The sequence below is a fragment of the Sminthopsis crassicaudata genome, chromosome 2 (genome assembly GCF_048593235.1).
Source record: "Sminthopsis crassicaudata isolate SCR6 chromosome 2, ASM4859323v1, whole genome shotgun sequence".
Lineage (NCBI taxonomy): Eukaryota > Metazoa > Chordata > Mammalia > Dasyuromorphia > Dasyuridae > Sminthopsis > Sminthopsis crassicaudata.
The window spans coordinates 387,529,142-387,552,728 of record NC_133618.1 but is presented as its reverse complement, the minus strand read 5'-3'; the positions used below and the strand labels follow the sequence as shown (position 1 = coordinate 387,552,728).

At 34.6% G+C, this 23,587-nt stretch overlaps 3 protein-coding genes and 1 long non-coding RNA gene across 25 annotated transcripts in view; 2 read left to right on the top strand and 2 right to left on the bottom strand.

The window, feature by feature from the left end:
- The window catches only part of SLC23A1 (solute carrier family 23 member 1), a 33,795-nt gene extending 30,812 nt beyond the window's left edge, over positions 1-2,983 (top strand). For all 3 annotated transcript variants that reach the window (XM_074291489.1, XM_074291488.1, XM_074291487.1), the window contains exon 16: positions 2,378-2,983. The gene's annotated coding sequence lies outside the window, so the exon portion shown is untranslated. The remainder of the gene's footprint in view (positions 1-2,377) is intronic.
- PAIP2 (poly(A) binding protein interacting protein 2) lies at positions 450-11,800 on the bottom strand. 7 transcript variants are annotated; one of them, XM_074291491.1, is made up of 6 exons: positions 11,626-11,766; positions 6,946-7,084; positions 5,289-5,452; positions 4,113-4,292; positions 3,022-3,131; positions 450-1,503 (listed from the first exon to the last, which is right to left on the bottom strand). In XM_074291491.1, the coding sequence occupies exons 3-5, from the start codon at positions 5,424-5,426 to the stop codon at positions 3,042-3,044; spliced, it is 408 nt and encodes a 135-aa protein (XP_074147592.1). In that variant the 5' UTR covers positions 5,427-5,452; positions 6,946-7,084; positions 11,626-11,766; the 3' UTR covers positions 450-1,503; positions 3,022-3,041. The 7 variants fall into 7 exon arrangements, with proteins under 7 accessions (XP_074147592.1, XP_074147591.1, XP_074147596.1 ...); XM_074291490.1 differs by lacking the exon at positions 6,946-7,084 and having other exon boundaries at positions 11,626-11,800; XM_074291495.1 differs by lacking the exon at positions 3,022-3,131 and having other exon boundaries at positions 11,626-11,769.
- Positions 7,949-10,075, top strand: LOC141556769 (uncharacterized). The gene is made up of 3 exons (XR_012486637.1): positions 7,949-8,291; positions 9,497-9,535; positions 9,879-10,075. It is a non-coding gene; the product is annotated as an uncharacterized LOC141556769 (long non-coding RNA).
- A 3,815-nt stretch (positions 11,801-15,615) lies between the features above and the next one.
- Positions 15,616-23,587, bottom strand: part of MATR3 (matrin 3) — a 29,841-nt gene continuing 21,869 nt past the window's right edge. For 9 of the 14 annotated variants that reach the window (XM_074291472.1, XM_074291485.1, XM_074291486.1 and 6 more), the window contains 8 exons: positions 22,730-22,855; positions 21,358-21,528; positions 20,718-20,849; positions 20,228-20,271; positions 19,766-20,144; positions 18,677-19,046; positions 18,162-18,283; positions 15,616-16,713 (listed from right to left, as the gene is read on the bottom strand). In XM_074291472.1, coding sequence (XP_074147573.1) covers positions 16,663-16,713; positions 18,162-18,283; positions 18,677-19,046; positions 19,766-20,144; positions 20,228-20,271; positions 20,718-20,849; positions 21,358-21,528; positions 22,730-22,855 — 1,395 coding nt within the window. In that variant the 3' untranslated portion in view covers positions 15,616-16,662. The remainder of the gene's footprint in view (positions 16,714-18,161; positions 18,284-18,676; positions 19,047-19,765; positions 20,145-20,227; positions 20,272-20,717; positions 20,850-21,357; positions 21,529-22,729; positions 22,856-23,587) is intronic. The other 5 variants (XM_074291477.1, XM_074291480.1, XM_074291478.1 and 2 more) reach the window with 1 other exon arrangement.

The window sequence follows — 23,587 nt, the reverse complement described above, 5'->3', positions numbered from 1 at the left end:
AGGTCTAGGTGAAAAAGCTGTAAGCCCAACTATATCTACTAAGACATGTTAAGTAAGAAAAATGGAATTGGGGAAAGGATTCCAGGGCAGTCACAGAAACATGTGAGCAAAGGGATATAGTTAGAAGAGTCTTAAAATTAGGAAGAAATAGGGAGAAAACTTCATTTTATTTTGAGGTTAGAAATACAGAATATTGTTCTAAATTACAGCATGAGAACTGAGAAAGAGTAGGGATAGGCCTTGTAGTTTGTTTTACATGTTTATTTCAAAAGAGAGGCACATCCAGTGTGATAATCTTATATGTACGTGCCCAACAGTTTGAAATCCAATAAAGCCTATTTGTGCCTTTACCTTGTGATAGTTCTTATGTCAAGTTACTGAGCCCAGAGATAAAAAGTAGTTTTCTCCATAGGGGAGAATTCTTGCATCCAATAAACACAACCATCAGCTCAGTTCTACTATTATTTATTTTTTTAAATATTTTTGAAAAAATATAATTTTTTTACAATATTTTCAACTTAAACACTATTCACACTGAACACGTATGGCAGCTTAACCTACCCAAATATGAAGTTTAAGAAGCCAAAACTGTTCTAGCTTTGTTAAAAGAAAAGTTGTTGTGCTGTAGACTATTGTGTAGTGATGATTAACAAAGCAAGGGAAAAGCACCACTCAAATCAGAATGCTAAGACTTCCTTGGTTCAATTTGACTAAGTGTTATATGCTAGAATTTACATAGACACAGCTATGAAGTACTGGGGAACTTGGAAGATGACGTAATTTTCAAATTACACTCCTCCTTGGATGTATAACTAGGAGTGGGTTTCAACATTTCTAACATGATAACATAATGTAAAAATCAGGGGGTAGTTTTCATCCATTTGTTACTCTGTAACTTCAGAAGCCACTCGAGACCAGCTGGCTTGTGTGGAGCTTTCATTACCAAGTCTATTCTTGAAGTATAAGTTTCTCTCCACCGGGACAAATACAATAAGTAACAATACTGAAGTCTGAACGAAGTAATTTGTATAACAATTAGAACTTTACTTTCAAAATTGACTTTTTTTTTTAAGTTAAGGCATTAACAGGTGTTGGTTAACACCAAGTGACCAGTTTAGTCTCAATTAAAACAAATCATTTAGTCAAATTTCTAAATTTCTTTCAGAGGTTGTCTGATTTGTCACAACTTGACTGGTGCTTCTTTCCTCACTGTCCTTCACATCAAGCCAAGGTCCAATTACTTTCAGTAAACGTTTGACAGCTTTTTACTTAATAACAGTCTCAGCACTTTTATTAAGCATGCAAGACTAACAAAACTTTGGCAATGCATAAGTGTAACACAGTGACAAGAAGGGAGAGCTTTTACAATTAAGTCTTCTAATACTGCCTTCACAGTGTGGAAATTGTGCTACATCCACCAAAAGAGGGCCCCGTCTACTCAAATATTTAGTACTTCACCCCAGGAACAAACTCCTTTGCATTTGGATTCAGATTACTCTTGACCTGGAAAGTAAGAAAGCAAGTTTACTAAAAGACTGCTCCTAAAAGCTCATTAGTATTCATTATTTCCCCACATGCAAAAGTAGTTTTAAGTTCAAGGCAAAGCAACAATTCAAGGTTCAATTCTGAAGATCGGTCATTAACTCTACATCTCTAGTGACAAAAGAGGTAAGGACCAAATGTGATATCTTCCTGACATTAAAGCAATGTAAGCTATTCTAAACAGGTTGGAATTCAGGGAAGTTATATTTTAACCAGGAATACACACTCTGTATTAACTGATAGTATGACTTTGCTCAAAGGGTTCTGGTGATATAATCATGATGTCTTCTTTTCTTTGAACACCAAAAAATTTAAGACCCCTGAAAGTTACAGATATTGTAATACGGTATTTATGTATTAACAAAAGTTTCTGAAGTGATGCTTTTTACTGGAAATAGTCAAGTAATCATGTTGATGAAGTTTTGCAAATTATCTAAACCTTGGTTTCTCTTTACTACTCCCTTTCCCTGATTGCCTTTTTGGAAGCTGAAAGATGTAAAATTCAAAATTAGTCATTCTACTATTTTTAAGTATTAGAGATGAAAAAACTATCAAAATTGTTAAGTAAAAAGATTAATTTTGTCTTCTTTATTATGCAGAAAACTAATGTTTTCTAAATCCTGTAGGCAATGTTCATTCCAACAAAGCCTAAACTAAACTGGGAGCCAAGAGACCTAGGTTTCCTACTCTAGTTCTAGATCACCAGACTAGTTGTGTGACCTTGGGCAAGGGACTTTCTTTAAATATGCCTTAGTTTCTTCATCTCTAAATTATAGTAGTTGGGCTAGATGATCTCGAAGGTCTTTTATAGCTCTAAAATTCTATTGTTTTTTAGGCTTTCCCCAGATGTGCAGAGGACAAAGCATAAGGGAAAAAAGGGATGCCTTTGAATTCACAAATTCTTCTACCACCTCTTGATTTGGCAACTGATGAAGAGAAAGGCATCAGGATGCACTCCAGGGCCTGGGATATGTGGGCCTGAGAGATGGAATCTGGTTTTTAGGTTACCAGCTAGAAGCTGTACATTTTTACATACACAATATCCTGTGGCAAGAGCTTAATTTCATTTTCATATTTGGTATATAATAAGCATTTCCTTGGTCAGAATGTATTTCCCCCAACCCAAATAAAAAATTTAAAAAAAAAAAAAAAAAACCCATATCATAATAATCCAAAATGCATACATATCTTTTGGGAACTAAAGAGAAATAAGATCATTCATATTTTAAGTAATACTCATAGGTATTCAAGTTGAACAATCCAAACACTGTACTGTAGAGTCATAATGAGTGATATCCAAAGTTGTATTCTTTATACCTAGACACTTCCTTGCAAAAAGACGATACTTGATAAATATTTACTTATTGACTGAATTAATAACGTAGCTTTAAACAGGCAGACATTTCAACAAACTACTCAGAATAAAAGTACTTGTTCCAGCAATAGCTCTGTGTTTATTATAACAAAGGACACACTTACACCGTAAATTTCAATGTTCTCTAGTAGCCCTTCGGAATAGTACTCAAGCTCAGTGACCAAGCAACAGCTGCATATGATGTTTCAGAGACTGGGAGTGAATTCCAGAGTGGCTAGGGGTTGTAAATAGGATAGAAAAGCTGGCATTCAGTCCTCACTAGGTTTCCTAGTTTGATTTTAGCCTTATTAGTTATCTTAATCTGAAACTGAATTTAATCAAAGACTTGATGGGCCCCATACTAAATGATGTTATTTAGTTTTTATTAGAATTCTAGGTGTTTCTATTATTGCAAATATGAATCCTGTATATTAATAGCTGTCAGCAATGAAAAATGAAAAACAATTTTAAAACATTTATGCAATTTATTTTTGCTAAGAGATTATTAAACTCAAATCTAAAACCAAAAATAATGATTTGGAGTATTTGAATCAAAAACTTTAGGTTATAAAAATATCATTGATACTAAAATGACTGAATGGTTGTACAAATATTTAGAACCAGAATTTAATTTCTTAAATTTACATAAACTTGTTCTCAACCAACTAATAATCATCATGGCCCTCCCTTTAAAAATAATATAAAAAAAGCAATTCCTTAAAATCATTTAAGACATCCTAGACAGGGAAATGAGGCAGGGAGATTAAGTGACTCAGACCAGGAATAAATAAATGTTTAATATGAGACTAGCATCAAGAAGACCTCAATTTTTATTCCGTGTTGGGGCTGAAGCAGTTCAAACCAATATAATCCATCACTGAATCTCAAGCTTTGGAGAAAGCACCACAACAATTTTGGCCAAAAGAACTACTTCTGAAAAAAAAAATGAATTAGCAGGATCAGAGGATTTTAGAACTGGTGAAACTTTAGAGATCATCTAGTCCAACCCTCTCATGTTACCGATGAATAAAGAGGCTCAGAAAGATTAAATGGTTTATGTAAGGTCATACAACTATTAAAAGTGTAATAAACAGGGTTTGAACCTCAGTCTTCTGAATGACTGAGTTCTACTCCTTAGTACCTCTTCTCAATAGGTTTTCCCACAAATTAGCAAAGATGAACTAAATTTTAAAAAGATGAAAATAATTTTTTTTACCACAAGATCCTCCAGAGAAGAACTGTCACTGATGACAAGGTCATTAAACTGGTCCTGGATTTGGTCCATAGTTTGTGGGAGGTCTCGAGCTGGAATGAACCACTCATGTTCTTCTTCTTCTTCCAGCATTTCCTGGAAACAGCGTTCAATAAATTCTTCTTCCCACAACTCCTCTTCAATCTAGCAACATAAAATGAATCTTTCAATTAAAAATTTTAAGACACATTTTAAAAACAAACACTCCCTTCTGCTTCTATTCTAATGCGATTTCTTTTTAAATTGTTGAAGCATCAGATAAGGTTAAGAATCAGTGCCATAAAGATACTAATGTTAACAGAATGTTTTTCTTTTCTCCACTGTCTGTATTTGTTGGAGAAGTAACAAGACAAAGCAGAGAGCATTGCTTTTGACCTACTCATCATGTAAGGAAGCCATACCGGTTACTGGAAACAGTATCATTATTTAGGAGTATTCATTTGAAGATCAAACTCTAAGAGGAATATTACCAAGCTTACATTGTTTTTTAGGACAATGCTGGAGAAACTAATAGTGTCAAACACAATTTTAAAGACCAAAGTGATATATGATTATCTTGAACAAAACTCTATTAAAACTAAAAAAATATGATGAACTGATAAAACATGTGTCTGAGTAACCAAGAAACTCACCATTTTCAGAGAGTAGCTATGGTCTAAAATTTGAAAATGAAGAAAATAAGCCTTTTGAGAAGTTGTCCAGGTTCTTGCCCACATGTTTAACGTGATATAATAACACTGGTATATTTGGATTATGTCTTAGCAAGAATCCAAATTTCGGAAAGTAAAAAAGTCATCAGAGCCTATATTGCTGATTAGATAGAGGGTCGGTCTGGAAGGCAGAAAGACCTGTGTTCAAGTCCTTTGTCTGATTAAAAGCCTAGCTATATGATGACCAAATCACTAAACCTCTTAATCTTTCAGGTAACAAACATTTTATGTCCCAAAAAAGCACAACTACATTGGCACAAAGAGTTACCTTACCTTGGCATTCCCTATATGAACGACTCCAATTTCATATTTGTCGTAGTCACAAAATATAACGTAAGAACTCCCCAAGCACAGAGAAGTCTCTTTACTTGAAGACTGGAAAAAGCACATGACTGGGAAAAAAATCTTTACGCAAAACATGAACACTAACCTGTCTGTTGAATTCCTCTTCATTTTCCATCCACATGTACTCAGCAAATGGATTATCATCTTCATGAGAATGACCATTAATAATCACATCTTCATTGATGATGCTTGGGCTAGTACTGCTGCGACTTGGATCTTTCATGGTTGTATGTTAGTTGTTTTTGTAACCTTATAAGAAGAAGATTAAAGTTAGTTGAGACTGTGAAGGAAACACTCTACCAAACACTCTACTGAGGTTACATAAGCCAACAAAGCACTTCAAAATGCTTTAAGTTACAAGAAATTATCTAGGAATTGCCAAAATTTGCCTAAAATAATTTGAATAAACAATTTCCAACAATGTCAAAATCTTTTTTTTTTTTTTTTTAAAGGGAATCTCAACATAGAATGCACTGGAATGGGAATATAGAAACCTGGGTTCTAGTCCGTGCTCTGGCACTAACCAAGCTCTTATGACTGGGCAAGTCCATTTATTCTGCTTCAGCTGCAATTAAGTATAAAATAAAGGAGCTAGATTACATGATCTCTAAGGTCCCTCAGAATTTTACAATTTTTTAATTCATTTTACCCATTCATTCCTTTGCTTTACAACAGATAGGCTCACCCCTGAAAGGCTAGTAATCAAATTAATTTCTCCAAAGTCAATTTTATTTTTAGGTTGATTCCCATTGTATAAACCAAATATATTTTTAAATAGGGAAAAAATTCAAAACCCCGAACAAAACTGAGTTTGTGTCTAGTCCCGATAAATTCAGATTGTTGGAGAAGTAGTGTATTTGTAGTGTTATATACTTTCTGGAGTACGCTATGAAACATCATTCTAGAATCTCTCCTCTATTGTCACTCCTCTTGATACCCTCTTTCCCAGGACCTTCAAGAATTCTGGCACATAAGTACTTCCTCCATATGTTTACAATTTCTATTAAAGCTAGGATATATCACACTGTGCTAATAGAAAATATCTAATATAAACATAGGAGCATAGATTTACAAATGGGAGGATCCTGAGAGGATATGCATTCTACCTCCTTCATTTTACAGAAAAGGGAACTGAGCATATTAAGTGTCACACAGGCAGTGTTAGAGACTGGATTGAATATAGGCAATAAATCATCTAACTTTAAATTTTTTAGTCCTTTATAGTCCTAAAAAACTTTATAAGATGTTAAAAGGGAATTTTATTAATTGAGTAATCTGAATGGATCATGAACAAAAGGGAAAAAGAAAGTATGCAATTTAAAATACCCATTTAGCCCTGCCTTTCCTGAAACTTAAGATTTACTACCAGAAATGTGGTTCTTTGGATAAAATTCAAAACAGAAGTTGATCTGCCATATGTGGTGCCTGGACCTCATAATGTAGTCTGGAGCTTTGTCTGTATTCCCAAATATTAATGTATGTAAATAAACCTAAAACTTATTCTGAATAAACAAATGTTTACCTTATAACTTCAATCTTTTGTTTTATGTAGTTTTATTTGGGGAGCGAGGTACAGCAAGGGGTTTAAATGATGACTTTTTCCCCAAACTCTATCCCTTAGGCTTTTTGTGGGTTACTACTCACATAGCAGCCATAAAGGTCCTTCCCCACCACTTTACTGGCCCTTAATCCTAGTTACTTTCAACTGGGGTGAGAGAGGGTGTTGAATAGTGATAGAACACCTGTAAAGAACTGTTGATGCACTATGATGCAGTAAGTTCATTTGCCTCTTTCACTATGATAAAACCCAAACCATGTAGAAGAAATCTATTCAATTTTTCCTTCCAAGTTCAGGATTCTTTAGTCCACAATAGATGACAACTACAGAAAAAGAAATTTCAGTATCAGCTGGGGTGGGAAGCATGGCACTCTGAAAGCAGATAAGACAAGGATTTAGAAAATTAATTTTTATGGTGGAAATATTTTGCTGTTGTTATATTTGTAATTTAAGTCAAAAGAAATAAAAATAATTTCAACTGCTGTATTTGCAGGTTGAGTTCACATGTTTAATAAAACCCTCCAACTAGAAAAAAATTTCAAAGAGAATTGTCTGTTTTTGTCAAATAACCAATAAACTCATGAAATGTTGACCTGGTTTAAAAATATTACTAATAACGAGGATCTAGCCTGCCTTACAATTAGACAGAACTAAATATAAATGGACTATATTCAATATCCTCTGTAATTAAGCTACATTCAAAGGTATCCTTTAACAGCACCTAACTTTTTTGTTCCTCTACTTAAAATTTTACAGAAAATAAACCCCACTTTATCAAAAACTTCAATATTAAAATACAAAGATACCTTATCTCCTTGCATAATGCAACATAAAATTCTTAAGCTTAGGGTATTAAAAAAAAAAAAACAAGACCATCAAAAATTGGATGTCCCAATCAAATTTTAACTTGCCAGCAATTATATACAAGGACACTAGACATATAACCATATGTACTGAAATACTTAATTTGGTTTCAAATATGCTTTAGTTAACTCAGTTGAGTATCATATAGAATCAAATCTAGCAAAAGCCCTGAATTAAAGCCTTTTTCAAGTGTTATGGGCAAAAGTTTGTGCCAACACAATGAGAAACCTGCCTAGGCAAGTTCGGGAGCCTAGAAAACATCAGGGGACTCCTCTCCTTTCTTGATGGCAACTACTAAAGGATGGCTGAGCAAGGAAAGGATTAGGAAATAGGTCTTAAGCCTCAAACAATGCAGTTAGATAGGAGCTAGGTCAGCTTTTTGCCCATTATCACCTCATCAAATCACATCTGGCTTTGAGGGCCATAAAAGACAAGCAGCTGACCAGGATCATTTTTACTCAAGTAAGGCTGTTCAAGTAATTGATAACTGCAGCAAGCAAGATTAACAAGCAATAAGTGACACTAATGATGATGACGATGACTCCGATGACCACGATGACCATGACTACTACTAGTTGTACTACTACAACAACATCTTACGCACAAGATGAAAGAAACAATTGCTGACTAGATTTTGGTCCCTCGACACAAGTGGGAGCCAGAGGGGTGAGTGTCCCCTACTCCCAAATATGCCATTATCATTAAGGGGCTTGATGGTTGGTGAGATTGAATATATTTTATTCCTTCCTCCTACAATTAAATTCTCCACCCTTCTGGTACCAGACATACCCTTCAAGGCTACTTTCTTAGAACCTCATAAATCTTTAGCTTCATGTTCTCAGCTTTGTTAGAAATTGATCATAACTATTATTAGCTGACATTTTCAATGCACTCTAAAAACATTTAATCTTCACATTTGTGGAAGGGAAGTAGCAAACACAAATGAAGTAACTGAAGCTCAATAAGTTTCCTTTATTTTCTATTTCAAAGTAAGCATGACTTAAATAGACTTATCAAGCTAGATATAATTAAATTGATAATACTACTATTGTAGGGTTGATGAAAAGTTATGAGTCCAATTTCCTATGTTAGACTCAGATTTGAATGGCTAGTACAAACTAACAAAAGCTTTTATAATTGAAGGAAAAATGTGCTAGAAGTGACAAATCTTAACCAAAAATAAAACAAAATTATAAACCTGGACTTTGACAAAGTCATTAAGTTCATGGATTGAATTGGGAAGGGACAATTGCTCCAATCCTCTCCTTTTATAGTTGAGGAAATTGAGATTTGCCTAGATCACACATATAAATTAAGTGGGTATCTGAGACAGGATACATGACTCCCAAATTCAGCACCCTATCTTTTAACACAATTTCTTCAATTTCAACTAGGGAGAACTTTTATTTGGTCTTTGGATTTCTAATTTGATAATTTTAGTTCAATTCAAATATGGGTATATGCTGAACAATTAAATAGAATTAAGTAAATACAAGGCAGAATATAAAGCTATTATCAAAAATTCCATAGTGTGTCTGCATTATAATTTTATCCAGGAACTGTTATTGTATACAGAAAATTTCTTCCAGAACTTAATTCAGATACCAGGTTATCATATCTTCTTAAATAAACATTCTTTTGGAGAAAAGGATAAAGATCAAAGGAAAAAACAAAAACATTAAACCACACTGCAATCTGGAGTCATTTGCAGATGATACCATGCTTAGTAAAAATGATAGCCCTAAGACCCAGTTCAAAATTTGCAGGAAGATCTTTAAAAGAAATCTGAAAATTTTAAATAGTATGATTTTTAAAATCCTCAAATGTTAAGAGAATAAAATGACTAAACTCTTTCTTTTTGATGATTTCAGGGAAAACTGTAATTTTCACAGGATGACAGTGACTCCAAAGTAAGTAGTTAAACAATCCCTTTGCTAGTTTCTGTAAGAAATAAAAGCTTTCCAAATGACTACTGCAAGAAAGTCTGAATGGATAATATTTATCAAATAGCTCATCAGACTAACGTCATGCTAGATTTTATCACAGACAATGAATCACAGTGCAACCACCTGGGATAAAATTTATTAGCATTAATGTGAAAAACATGCAAATTGTACATCTTTCTGCCTAAAGACTTTAGTAGTAGTAGTAGTAGCAGCAGCAGCAGTAGTAGTAAGATGACTAACATTTTATAAATTGTAAGATCTCATAAGTTCCCATGTTTAAATAATATGTTTTGATTCCATTTTATAGAACCTTTAGAACATGCTATTTTAATGAACACGAAGTTATGGGTCTACAAAGACAAGTCCATTCTGTAGCAACAAATTTGTACCCTAACCTCAGTCAGCAATTAAACAAGAGGGGACCATTAAGTATATGGATGGCTTGGGACTATAGGTAAGACTCAAAGAATATCTCCTACTAATAAAGTACTACTATATAAATCACAGGTTATCACGGACCCAACTATAATGAAGAAACTCCAAACACCAGAATCAAGTGCACTCAAATTTCTCATTTTAGGATGTACATATTTACATGAATAGTTCATTTAAGAGCTTCAGTTCCTTGAGGACAAGAGCTAGCTCTAAGAAATACTCTAGAGGCGAGAGGACACTTTCTATCTTATCTGGTGTCTGGTTCTAGAAAATTAGAATAGATTGTGTCTGGATCAATATACTTAAAAACAAACTTACACTCTTCACCTAGCCCAACTTAGGTTTTATTAGCTTCTTACAGTTCAGCTCTGCACACATTCCAACCGCCCTCTCTCCCAAAACAAGAAAAATCATGTTTTATGATTTTTTTTTCATCTCTCATATTTTATGCAGGTGCATAGGTAAGATTATCAAGGGACCACCTAGCATGCTAATGAAGCTTAACCAAAATCACTATCATATTAACGTGAAAAACATCTTGCTCTCTATCCCTTTCATGTGGTCTTCCAACTGTAAGATGTAGTCAAATTTAAGTCACAAATTTCCCAAAAAATGATAGGGAAAAGAATTGCAAATAGTCCTCACGAAATTGCTTTTTGTTCATAATTCCACAAAGCTGGCAAGGATAGAACAGCAATTACAACAAAAAGAAAACCACAAGATTTTTGTATGAAGAACTTAAAAATAATATACAAGCAAAAGTTGACAAAGCCAACCTTCCAGGTATTGTATCTGCATCTCTCACAGAAAGAGCTCAGGGCTTCTGGTGAGCAGTATTTAGTGATTTGCAAACGCAACAAAACCAGAAGCCAATACAATGTTTTAAGGTGCTCCGGAAAATGCCCTGGCTGGGCTGCTGCGCAGTCCATCTAGTCCCGCAAACCTAGTCCCAGGTGAGGGATAAAAACAATGTAGCAGCTTGGGGAACGACGGGTACCACTGATTTGGGCACACCTGCATACGTGTCCCAAGCATGTGCTACAATCACTTAAAGCTGGAGGAGTGATGAGTCGGGAAAGAATGGGCTCAAAGAGCTATAAGCAGCTTCTCTACCCTCCCCGCCTGGTGTGCTTTGAGGGTGTCCCACCAGGTCGCCCACTCCTCTTAGATTTGGCAATAAACTGCGCAGGCGCGGCAAGGGTGGAGAAGGGGAGAAATGTTGCGCGTGGTGACGCGCAGGCGCAGACAGGAACAAACAATGAGCTTTGTTGCCCGGGTGGCGGTGGGAGGCGGAGGGAGTGGGGAGAGAGGTGTGTGCGGGAAGGGGGGGAGCGGACGGAGGGAAAGGTTGGTATCCCGGCAGCCCCCGCGCGCGACCAAAGACCCGGATGGAAAGCCGCGAGAACCCAAATAATAAATCATGACAATAAAAAAAGTCACCGCCATTTCGTGGGGGAGAAGACAGAATCCTCCGCCCCTTACACCCGCGAAGGCCAAGAGGGACCGGGGCTCCCCCAGCCCGCAAGGCCTCTGAGGCTCCCTCAGCCGTCATGGAGTCCCTCTCCACTGCTGCGCCGCCCCCTCCTCCCGCCGTACCGCCCGGAGAGGGCCCCCCTCACCCAGTGCACGGCAGCGGGGACGGCAGCCAGCGAGTCCTGTCGGCCTCAGCGGATCTCCACAGGCAGCGCCGCTCCCCCCGCTCTACGTGCGCTTCACCCGCCGCCTCCCTTCCCCAGTCCCAAACAAACACCCAGCCCGGAAGTGACCTCACTTCCGCTACAGACCCCGCCCCCATTCTCCCCCTCTCTCCCTCCCTCCCTCTACTTCCACTGGAGCTATAGCGCGGCGACTTTTACCTAGCTCCTCCCCCTCCACACCAGTCTCGGGCCGCAAGGTGGCTACAGATCGGCCTGCACCGGACCGCAAGGTTCTACCCTTAGGTCGGGTGGTATCAGGGGAGAGGACTTCTGAGTTCCGCCTAGGGTAAGGCAGCACATATCCTTGTGTCAGAAAAGCCCCCACACCCATTCCACAGAAGCGAAGACTTGAGGACCCGAAAAAGAGGGCTGGGGAAACGAAATTCTAACCTCTTATCAAAGGTAACCTCAAAGGAAAGTTGACAGGATGACTGGCGGGTGTCCGTGTGTCTATTCAGATTCAGATAACACAAAGACGCTTGCATCATTGGTAGCCATCCTGGACTTATTCTGAGACTTAAGGGATTTGGCACAAAGGGAGGCCGTGAAGTCTTTTAAAGTCTGATCTGAGGTCTGAAATTAGAGTAGGTAGTATGCAAACCAGATAAAAGCCTGCCTCAAAATGCGCTGAATTCCTTTCTCAGACCCCCAAGACGGGGAGGATCATTCTCCCAATTCTAAAGTTAAGTACGGTGAGTAACACCCCTTTACTGTTAATCGTTTGCCTCAGCAGCGGCTTACATGCTCAAAGAAGGTTCTTTTCATCCTATCCCTTCTGAGTGGTCCTTTTTCTACAGCTGCGGAATATTAAAGTTTTCTGAAAACCCAACATCTTGGATAAAGCATAACACTCCAGAATTTGGGAAAAGATTTGGCTTCTAAAACACTTGATACCTACCATATTTCAATGGAGAAATGAGGATTTCATGCTATCTGTCTATAGAATCCGAGAAAAGAGATGGGATGACAGCCCAAGCAAAGAATGAAGTATAAAAATGCCGAGAGAAGATGGCTGGGACTGACAAAACTAGGGGGAAGTAAATAAGCTACACCTTGAGAATCAGAATTAACATGGTGACTCATTTGACCATTATAATTCTTAAAGCCTAGAAATCTAAGTCTTTAATAAGCAGTCCTGAGATTCAAGTACTTAAATGTTATCTTCTTTCCTTCGAGTAGCTTAAAAGTCTTCGCCTTGTCCATCGTACAATTTGTTTGGGACTGTTCTTTTATGGTTCAAAAAAGTGTACTAACAACATTTGGACATAGGTTTAATTTTTAAAAATTTAATTCTTTCCCAGCTAACACTTTAAATTTGCTTGATGTTTGATCAATCACCTTTTCTTCTTGTTTGATCATGTATGTTAAATGTTAAAAAATACATATTGGCAATATTTAGAAACAATTCAGGTATTCATTTGTATCTACACAAGTGCTAAGCAGGGAAAGAACCTATGGAATTTTAAGGGATTAGGGCTATTTAAGGCACACATATAATGGCTGGGGCTAGGAGGGGCACTAGGCTGAAGATTTGTTTTCAGATGCCTGCTACTGCATAAAACCATTTTTTAAAAACATATTTTGGAAATGCCATTATCAAGAACTAGGGAAAATTTCAACCACCTTACAGCAGTTCACAATAGGGTCCAGTTCCACACTTCACATGGACAGCAATTGTCAATTGCAGCAGTTTTAGTCAGGAATGACTGAAAAGAGGAATTTGGAAAGGGATGTTTGGGTTTTTTTTTTTTTTTTTTTTGAGAGAACAGAAGAAAATGAGTTCTGCTCCATTTACAGTAGTCAAATAATCAACTTCATAAAACTAAACCCATTTCTGGTTCATGCCACCCACCCTGTGGGCCAAATCATGAACAATTATGCCTCCTTCCAAACCATCTGAATGGTGTAAAGGAAGCCTGTGTAGCCTTTCAAATGGCAGTTTCTTTTTAGCCTCAGCCAGTCCAGAGAGTATCTCAAGCTTGCCCAATTCTGCTCTAGCTAGAAAAAGAGGATAATCCAGATAGGCAAGTCCAAAGCAACTAGGAATAGACTTAATAGCAAGTGAGCCTGTAATTAATGTGAATGGACCTTTTCAGATACAAAATTTAACAGTTGAGTGACTTAATGGGCTAGAATTTTCTTTTTGTAATAATCACATAGATAATAAATTATCAATGTAAAGTTAAAGCCACAAGGAAAGTTATGGAGGAAAATACTTTACAAAAACCAAAAAATTGCCTTCCTTAACAGGTAGCCAAGTTGACCTTTAATCAGTGTCTTCTTTCTAAAGATCTCCCAAGAGTTGTGTCAAAATACTGTCATGCAAATATATTTCTTCATCAATTCTGATATTGAAATGGTAAATTATGGTGACCATTTGTAAATAGAACCTAAAAGTCAAGTCAGTCTCTATAGAACTACTCTAATGAGTTCTGGTGTGTTACATATACTTACTTTCAAATTTCAATTTGATCATTTAAGTGTTCCAAAAGTGGTTGGAGCCTACAAGCTGAGAAACTCTGCCTAAGCAACTTTTTAAACTAGGAATGAAAAGGAAAATAGCAAATGAAACCTGGGTCAGAAAGTAATCAGTTACCAAACTGAGTGTTTCTATTCAAATGAAAAACCTCAAAAAGTAATTTATGAATAAAATGGAAATAGCACTATTAGACAGATATCTTGTCCACACAAAGTAAAGGGGAGCTGTGATTGTAGAAGGGTGTAGAAGATAACAGAGCTCATCTCAAAAATAAATACTCCAAAGCAATAGCAAATGCCCTTTAACCTAGAATTAAATTTGATAGCCTTTCCACCAAGTGTGAATGAAGCCAAACGCATAAACATGAAATCCTAAACTTATGCTATAGCTTAAAACTGGTCAACACTTTTAACTTGACTATCACTACATATTCTACCATTATGCTTTCAAACTAGAAAAGGATGTCTCCCTCTTTAATATATACTAGGGACTGCTTTCATTTGGATGTTACTTTACCACAATTTAGCCATCCTTATGTTTTCCTATTTAATGTGACTATCCAACCTGTCCCATAAGGGAAAATGTTTACTTGCTCTTCCAAAAGAATGTAAATGGTAAAACTATTCAACATTTAATATTAACATTTAACTCTTCCTACAAGGATAACAAGAAAATTCAATGAATGACAGAACCAGATAATATATCTGATCATGGTTTTTCTAATTATCTACTAGAAAAAGTACCACCTGAAGGAATCAAGAGTTTAATTAATTAAATCAATAGGTAATTTCAGGAAAACTGCGAAATTTTCTTGTCAGAACTATCAAGTTTCTTATGCCAAATTGTCATGCTCTATGGTGTATTAAAAAAAGAAAATGCCATTTACCATTCTTTGTACTCTATCACTACCAGTACAAAATCAAAATTGCTACAAAAATTGAAACCTTTCAAAGTTCCTTCTAGCCCTAAGTATGATGATTCTTTGCTCTATGATAAACTTTGCAAATCCAAAGAGCCAAAACAAAAGTAGGATTGTTTTATATTTGGAAGATTTTTTCCAATAATCCTTAACTGCTATCACTACTGTGGACATTATTTATTGGGAAATTTTTCCCAATTGTTTAAAATCCAAAGGCCCCTCTCTACACCCTTAACCCCATTATATTAAACATTATGTTCTAGCTATTAACATAATGAAATTTTCTAGCTTTCCATTATGTTCTCAATGTGACATCAGAGGAAGAAAAAATGACCACAGATCCAGCTATGGAACTGGGATTATAAATTCAATAGCACCAAAGAAATGGACATTTTAGTAGCGGACACACCCAGTTTTAAAGAGTAGTATCAACTAAATGCATGCAAAGAAAGAGAAAGTCTATGAATAAGCCACAACTGACATACATTGGTTAATATTCCAAACATATAACCAATTATTGTTGCCTAGGTTTGTTTATTGGTAATCACTTCAGTAACTTGAATCCACAGATATAAGCAGTATATAATCAGAAAATTACAAGTAAACACAGATTATACATGCAAATTTCTGTTCACAAAGGTCACAAGTGCAGGTACATTAATTAGAAGCGTGCTTCTGGGATTATGACCAAACTGTTTTAAAATGCAGATATGTAAAATTACATTTAAAGAATATGAAGAGATGATCTACACACTTCAAAAATCAAATTTTGCTTATACCAGAAATGTATGACAGCTACAGGATTCAAGTAACAAGCAATAAGAGCTCAAGAAATTAATACTGGTCAAAGAGAACGGGAATTTTTTTTGTTGTTTTACATTTCACTGAAAATACATTGACTACATGAATAAAGAAAAAAAATCTAGTAGGAACTTAGAAAAAAATTACAAAATTTTAAAGCCAATTACTCAATAGTTTTCTAACATCTAAGTAACAGCAATGACATTAAAAGAAGCTGCACCTGCATTTTTAAATTGCAACTTTACACTTAAGGACGTTTCCAGAAATGAAATACAACTAAATAGCTTCACACTCCAAATGAAAAATCTGCTAGGCTCAGATTAGAATGTGGAATGTTTCAGATAAAATTAACAAAAATACAATGTAAGTTTTTTGTTCTTTATTGAATGGAATCAAAATGTGTTGACAATTCGTTGAAGCTGGAAACTAATAAAATTTCATTTCTTTGAAGATTACTTTTCTTCACACATCCACTTTTTTCATAACGGTGCAAAAAGTTATCTTAAGTGGCTTGAAGAGCCAATCTCTACAAAGCACTTCTGTCTGTTGCCATTCTCATAAAACAAAAGTTATTCTGCATTAACTTAACTGTATATGCATTTTTATTGTAACACTTAACACATGAACAGACTATTTTTTCACTAAAACAAAAGAGTACAATATTTTCTTCTACTAACTATCTGTACTGCGTTTTAAAAAAGATTAACGTTAAAAACAAAGAACCACTTTTCCTTGGAAACCCTTAAGCGTCTTGAACATCTTAAGCTTCTTTCTTTTGCCTGCGATCTTCTGCCAATTTATTCAGAAATTTCTGGGGGGGGAAAAAAAAAACCAATTCAGGGACATATAAATTCTATCTAAATTAACAAGATAAAAAAAACAAACAAACAAAAATTAATTTTAAATATTCTAACTAATTTTTGGACCTTATAATTTAAGATATCTCTGTAACAAGTTTTTGCAGACTAATGTAACCCCTAACTAAACAAAAAAACCAAATTAGCAATTCCTTTAAGTATAAAAATTATTTTTAAAATTTCTAGACCAATAATTTATCCACTAAATTATAAGCTAAATATTTGATTACTTCACAGAATATCTGTCTACACATACTAGCTCAATTAAATCCTATAGTAACTACAACAAATTTTTAAAAGTTTATCATATAAAACATAATTGTATTCTCCATAGTGTTATTTCAAATATATGGCAAACCTTATCTTGAAGATTAGTTTATACAATCAAATCTAAGGGGGGGACTTAGATCTGATTTGTTTCAGTGCATACTTACATGTCAACGAAACTTTCTTTAGCTCAATACTAAAAAGCAATTTCATTCTCATTATGATAGCATTCTATAATAAGGCAGTCCAAAAACAATTTATAAGCCAGTTAATGAAATCCCATTAATTTGGGCCATTGATGAACATCCGGGGCCCATTTCTATCTTTATTTCACTAAAAAAATCTCAATTCTAACTTTAAACTGCTGACTCTTGAGGAAAACTTCCCAAAAAGCATTATTCAACACATATTTGTTAGTATAATTCTTTCAGCAAAACTGTGGAAGTTTGTGTTTACTCACTACAAACTATTTTCCCCATGGTTTTTTCCCCCCTTTCAATCTATTTTTTCTATCACAATATTGCTAATATGGAAATGTTTTACATGATTGCTGTACATGTCAAATTGCTTACTATTTTAGGGATGGAGGGAGAAAAAGTTTGGTAACTCAAAAAAAAATTTTTTTTAAATGAACCTTAAAAATTTCTTTTATAAGTAATTAAAAAAAATAAAATGCTATTTTAAAATGACTTTAAAAGGCAAACCCTAACTTTGATTTCATAGAATTGCTTCAATTTTGTTTTAAAAACCCGTTCTTATACCTTAATTTACTTAATTTATTTTCTTCTACTAACTATCTGTACTGCGTTTTAAAAAAATTACTGTTAAAAACAAAGAACCACTTTTCCTTGGATACCCTTAAGCGTCTTTCTTTTGCCTGCTTGACTTTTTTTTCTTTTTAAGTCTCTAAATAGATGACAGATATAATATTGGAAGAGTTCAACACTGCTACTATTTTAAATCAACACAACATATTAAAAGCTGAGTGAGTCAATGTTAGTTCCTGACACTGTAAAAATCTTCTATAATTTGGGGCTGAACAATCTAACAAAACTTCCTCTGACTTTCATTTTACATGGTTTAGATCCTCATCCCAATTTTTTTTTTTTTACTTAAATTCAAGCATTTGTTTTACCTTTAATTTCTGATAATGAGGCAAGCTGCTGCAGTGAGTATTTTTTGCAACTTCCTCATTTGTGTAGAAGAGAGAACAGAGTTTACAGTAAAATCCTGTCTTGGGTATCACATAGTCCACGCCTAGGAAAAAATACACAAAGAATCTCATCAACAGATAATTTAAGTGTAAAGCAAAACATTTATTTGTAATATTTAGCATTATCTATGTAATATTCAAAATTATACTGAGAATGACTTTTTTGTAAATAGGTACCTTTTAGTAAAGCTGTAAAAAAAGAAAATTTGTCCAAAAAAAGACATATAGCATTAAGTCCTATACAACTTAACATCTCAACTGAAATAGTAAGACAGCAATAAATTGCATTGAGACATTGAGCAAAGGCAAAATTATAACAACAAAGTCTAACACAGACCAGAACGAGAACAGACAGCAACAACACAAATAAAACAATTTTATTATTTAAAATTACTTTTATTGTGCTAATGTATAATTAAGAAAAATTCAATTCTCACCAACAGGAACATTAGGTTGATATGGTCCAATTCTATACTCATCTGGGATATCCTCCCTTTTCATTTCGTTTTCACCATCTGCATTTTCACTTGTCTCTTGGTTCGGATCCATTCCCTCAAGGTTCTCGGCAGATTCGGCACCTCCAGGCTCTGTACTGTCATCATTTTTTATTCCATTTTCCAACGAGCCATCATTCTCCTGATCAAGTTCCTCCATCTTGTCCACCTTAATTTCAACCAAACTATCGTCATTTTTGTCACCAGATTTAATTGCCATTCCCGATTTACGAAGTTTCTGAAGTTCCGAATCTTCCTCATCACCAACCTCATCTAGAGTGACAAAACCTTCCATACTCCCTGGAAAGCGACGCTGTTAAGAGAGACAAAGTTTACTCTGCAACAGTTAGTTATCCTGCAGCATCCCTTCCATTTGCATTTACTTAAAAAAGGAAGGGAAAAGCGTCTTTTTCTTTCCTTCCTTGTCCTCTGGAAAAAGGTTGGACAACTTTCCTTTTCCACTCAAAACACTAAGCTAAAAAGCTTATTTAAATGGTATGTTACAAGCAATTAGTTAAGTTGTAACATACAGATACTATTTTTGAAGGGCAAGGATTTTCTAAGGACAAAGGCTAAAATTCTCTTTCTTTCACTCAGTTCCTTAAACTTCCTTGTATTTTTCACCAAACCTATTTGAATACATCCAACCTAAACTAGAACTAAATGTAAGTAATCAAACTTTATATAGTATACACCTGTGTGCAATTATTTTACACACCATGGGAGGAAAAAAATGGGATCTGAATTATAAAATGACTTGAATTACAGAATCCCTAAAATACTCCATGTAGGTGACTTTATAACCAGCCTCAAATGTAAACTAAAACACTGAATGCAAGTTATAAATTGCTACCTTGAATTTGAAGAATGCCACTCTTGATAACGCAAAGAATTATCTTTTCAAAACGATGTAATTATTGGAATCTTAAATAATGGACACAGCAAATTGTTGAAATTTTCACCCAAGTTTTAAAATTTACCTATCGAAACCTATTAAAAAAAGGCAAGAGAAATTTTCTCGAATGTTTTTACCTTTTTAAGTTTCTTCTTTGCTGCTGCTGAAGAACCAAGACTCATTTCCATTTTTTTCAAAGCTTTTTCTGAAGGTTCTTTTTTATTATCAGCAGCCACATCACCTAAATTCGCAAGGTCAGTTTCATCTCCTACTGAGCTGCCACTTTCTAGCAGTGCAGCTGCTTCTTCTTCATCTACAAGTAGCTCATCTTCAGATTCAAGAAGTAAACCAGGTTCTTGCTCTGCCTGTTCATCTTTTGTATCTTTATCAGCATCTTCACTTTGTTTTTCTTCTTGTTCTTTTCCTTCAGCTCCACTATCACTCTTCTGGCTGCCATCAGTCTTAGACTTTTTATCACTTGGAGAGTCTTTGCCATCTGGAGAGTAAGATCTCTTTCTGCAATAAAAAATACTCAATTATTTTCTGCTCAAATGCTTCCAATACAAGAAAAATATATTCTATAAACTAAAGGAACTTACCGAGATTTATCTTTCTTTAATAGATCAATTCCTCTGTTGGGAATCTATTTGAAAAAAATTAATATAATTAAGATCTTACAGTTAGTAAGCTCTTCAATAGATGAATTTAAAGTGCTTGAGTTTAACTTTATAAGGATTAACTAATCCTAGCAATATTGATGCCAACAAAGGTCATTTAAATCTTTTTTGCTATTATCTCAGAATGTAAAGGAGTCTTATTTTTGCCAGGTTTTTTTTTTAGTAAGGTGATACCTTCCCAAACCTCTTTCCCACCAATCTAAACATCTATTTTCAAGTATTTTAGTAGTTGATTTTCATTTCAAGGGTAAGGAGAAAGGGGACAGAAGAAATAGGGAAACACATAAACAAATAGGGAAATAGGGAAGTACATAAACAAAAATGCAGGGACCACATTATTTTAGATTTCTAAGTTGTAAAATAAAAATAAAAAAAAAAACAAAAACAAAAACAAAAACAAAAACAAACATACCCGCAATACCAGTTTTTTGTATTTCTCAGATAAGTCAACCTTCACATATCGGCCCTGGAACCAAAGTGCCTTTTTTGCACAGTGCTCCACCATAGCCATAGCATCCTCTCGAGTTTCCATTTCTATGAAAGCCTAAGGAAATTTTGAAAAGGAATTAAGAATACCCTTTAGCATCCATCAGACAATTCTTTTAAAAAGCAAAACAATTTCATTTTCAAATGTTTAACATGTTTTATTTTAAATGAACGTCTAGGAGTTAAAAGTACCGAATCCCAGTATCAACTTTGCCATTACTTAGATTAAGCTCCTTAAACCCAGTGTGTGCAATAGGTTTACCTTCTATAAAATGGAAATGAAAATTCTCTGAGCTAAGATTTTTTTAAAAAGTACTTTAAACATGCAAGGCATTTTAAAAATTAACATTCCTATAATTCTTCAGGACATTCACAGAATTTCTTTCAATATTATGGAATGTTATGCAAATACTATTTATTCCCCAATAAAGAAATTAATGTTCAGAAGATTGGCCCTTCAGAAAATTACAAAGTGTCAAATGAGGAATTTCTCCTCACAATCAGTTCACTGTGTTTTTCTTCATTATACTACTAGTTCAATAATTTATTAGATCATTAGTAAGTACCTGGCTCTTCATTCGCATCAATATATAATTCTTTATCTTTCCATAGGGTTCAGCAAGTTTGATGACAGCACTGTCAGAATAGCCAGAATGGGGCAAGTTGCTGAGATGGATCACCCGTCCAAGTTCAGGCTTTTGTTCAAATTTCTGATCAGGTTTTCCGCCTTCTGGTTTCTTTAATTAAAGAAATAAGAAAAAAGTCAACTATATTGATCAGAAAGTTAACTTTCTATAAATTAAGTCAATCCACTAACCACTATTTAGTAAACAATTTTTATGCCAAGAACTAGGCTAGGTTAAAAATACAGTTCTGTCAAGAAAAACATACATGTAACTTTTAAAATATAAGGTGTATGGTGCATGTGTATATAGTGTTTATATATATAGGAAAACCGGAAAGTATTTATGATGGCAATATACCTTTAATGACCTTCCCTTAAAGAGATGTTTTAAAAACTAGGGATTCTAAGTGTCTTAAGAAGGAAATTTGTGAAGAAAAGATACTAAACAAAGAACAGTAAATACCCAATATAGCTAGAACATAGTATATTAAGAATAAGTTTCTATCATGTTTCAGGTACTTTACCATTATTATGCTCATTTTACAGTTGAGGATACCCGTAAGCAAAAGTCAGTAACTTGTTTAAGGTAATATAACTAGAAGACAATGTTTTGAGGACAGATTTGAATACAGATCATCTGAACTATAAGATGACTGTTTTAATCAGTGCTAGCTGGTTGCCTCAACGGGATTAATATATTACACTTCAAAAGAAAGGCTTCTAAAGTCTTTACACATCAAACACAGGCATTTGAATAAGGACAGCTTATTCAAATATACAGCTACTGGGGAGGAGAAGTGACATTATTATGGTCAAGTCACACAGGTTTCTGCTTTAAAGAATAATACCCTGGGGGCAGCTAGGTGGCTGAAGTGGATAGAGCACTAGCCCTGAAGTCAGGACTTGACCTCAGATGCTTAACACTTCTTAGCTGCTTGAAGGTAACCAATTTAAAATGACTTACTGTTAAAAAGAGAGATAGGATGATGATTGAGTGTGATAAAGTCAAGTGAGGATTTTTTAAACAAGGAGGAAAATACGAGCTTCATTATGCTTAGGCATTAATATCAGCTAATAGATAGATGCTACATACTATATATTAGAAAGTGGTAGCAATATTTGAATGATATTGGTGAAAGGGAAAGGAATAAAGGAATTAATGTATAGGATTTTTGAAGATGTAGAGGGAAGAAATGATCTTTTGGCAAATGGAAATTATTATTCTAACTATTCATGAGATATTTCACTCAACTTAAATCTTTGAATTAATTCCAATTAATGGTTACAGATAACTTCAAAAAAGAAAAACATACCTTTATTCTTTTATACTTCTGAGATAAATGAACTCTTACTGGTTTGCCAAATACTAGCGCTGGTGTGGTTGTATAATAGTCCACTGCAGCCTGAGCATCTTCTGTGGTAGACATTTCAATGAATGCCTGAAATTAAAGCAACAAATCATTTCCAAATATTCATAATACTTTGTAAAAAGCCTCCCAGGAATAATACAGTATTGTTCAGAGTTGTTTTTAATACATCGTATGCCTGAACAGTATAGCAACATTTTGTACACAACTGTAATAATTTAGGATGTTAAATATTTATAGAATACACTTAATATTTGTAAAGCACTTCACTTGGCAATTCTTCCATCAAGATAGTAGTTTTCTGATTTTAACAGGAATCTGAGGTTCAGAGCTTAATTTGCCTAATACAACCATACATACATACATGCACACATACATACATATATATATATATTATGTATTTTAAAAAGTGACAGTTAAATATTGAGGCAGGACTCAGGCAAAGGTTTTGTGTAATGATGTTATGCTTACTCCTCTCATACAAGATCCCAAAGAAAAGGGAAAACAACTCTATTTCTACTAAAAGGGAAAACCAGGCTTCCCTGCAATTTATCCTTTTGTTATACAAGATTAAAGTTGTTTCTAACTTTGTTGATTGCAAATTGACAATTCTTGTTTATGTAATATTATAGTGAACTATTTTTTTCTTATGTGACATCAGTCAAATGACTTTAAAATAAAATTAAGATCTAATAGGTTCAATTAAATCAGATTATGTGACAGCATTCCTGACAATCACTCATCAAAAAATAAATGCCAATATTTTTCTTTCCATTTTATGCTTGAGAAATCTGAAACATGAAA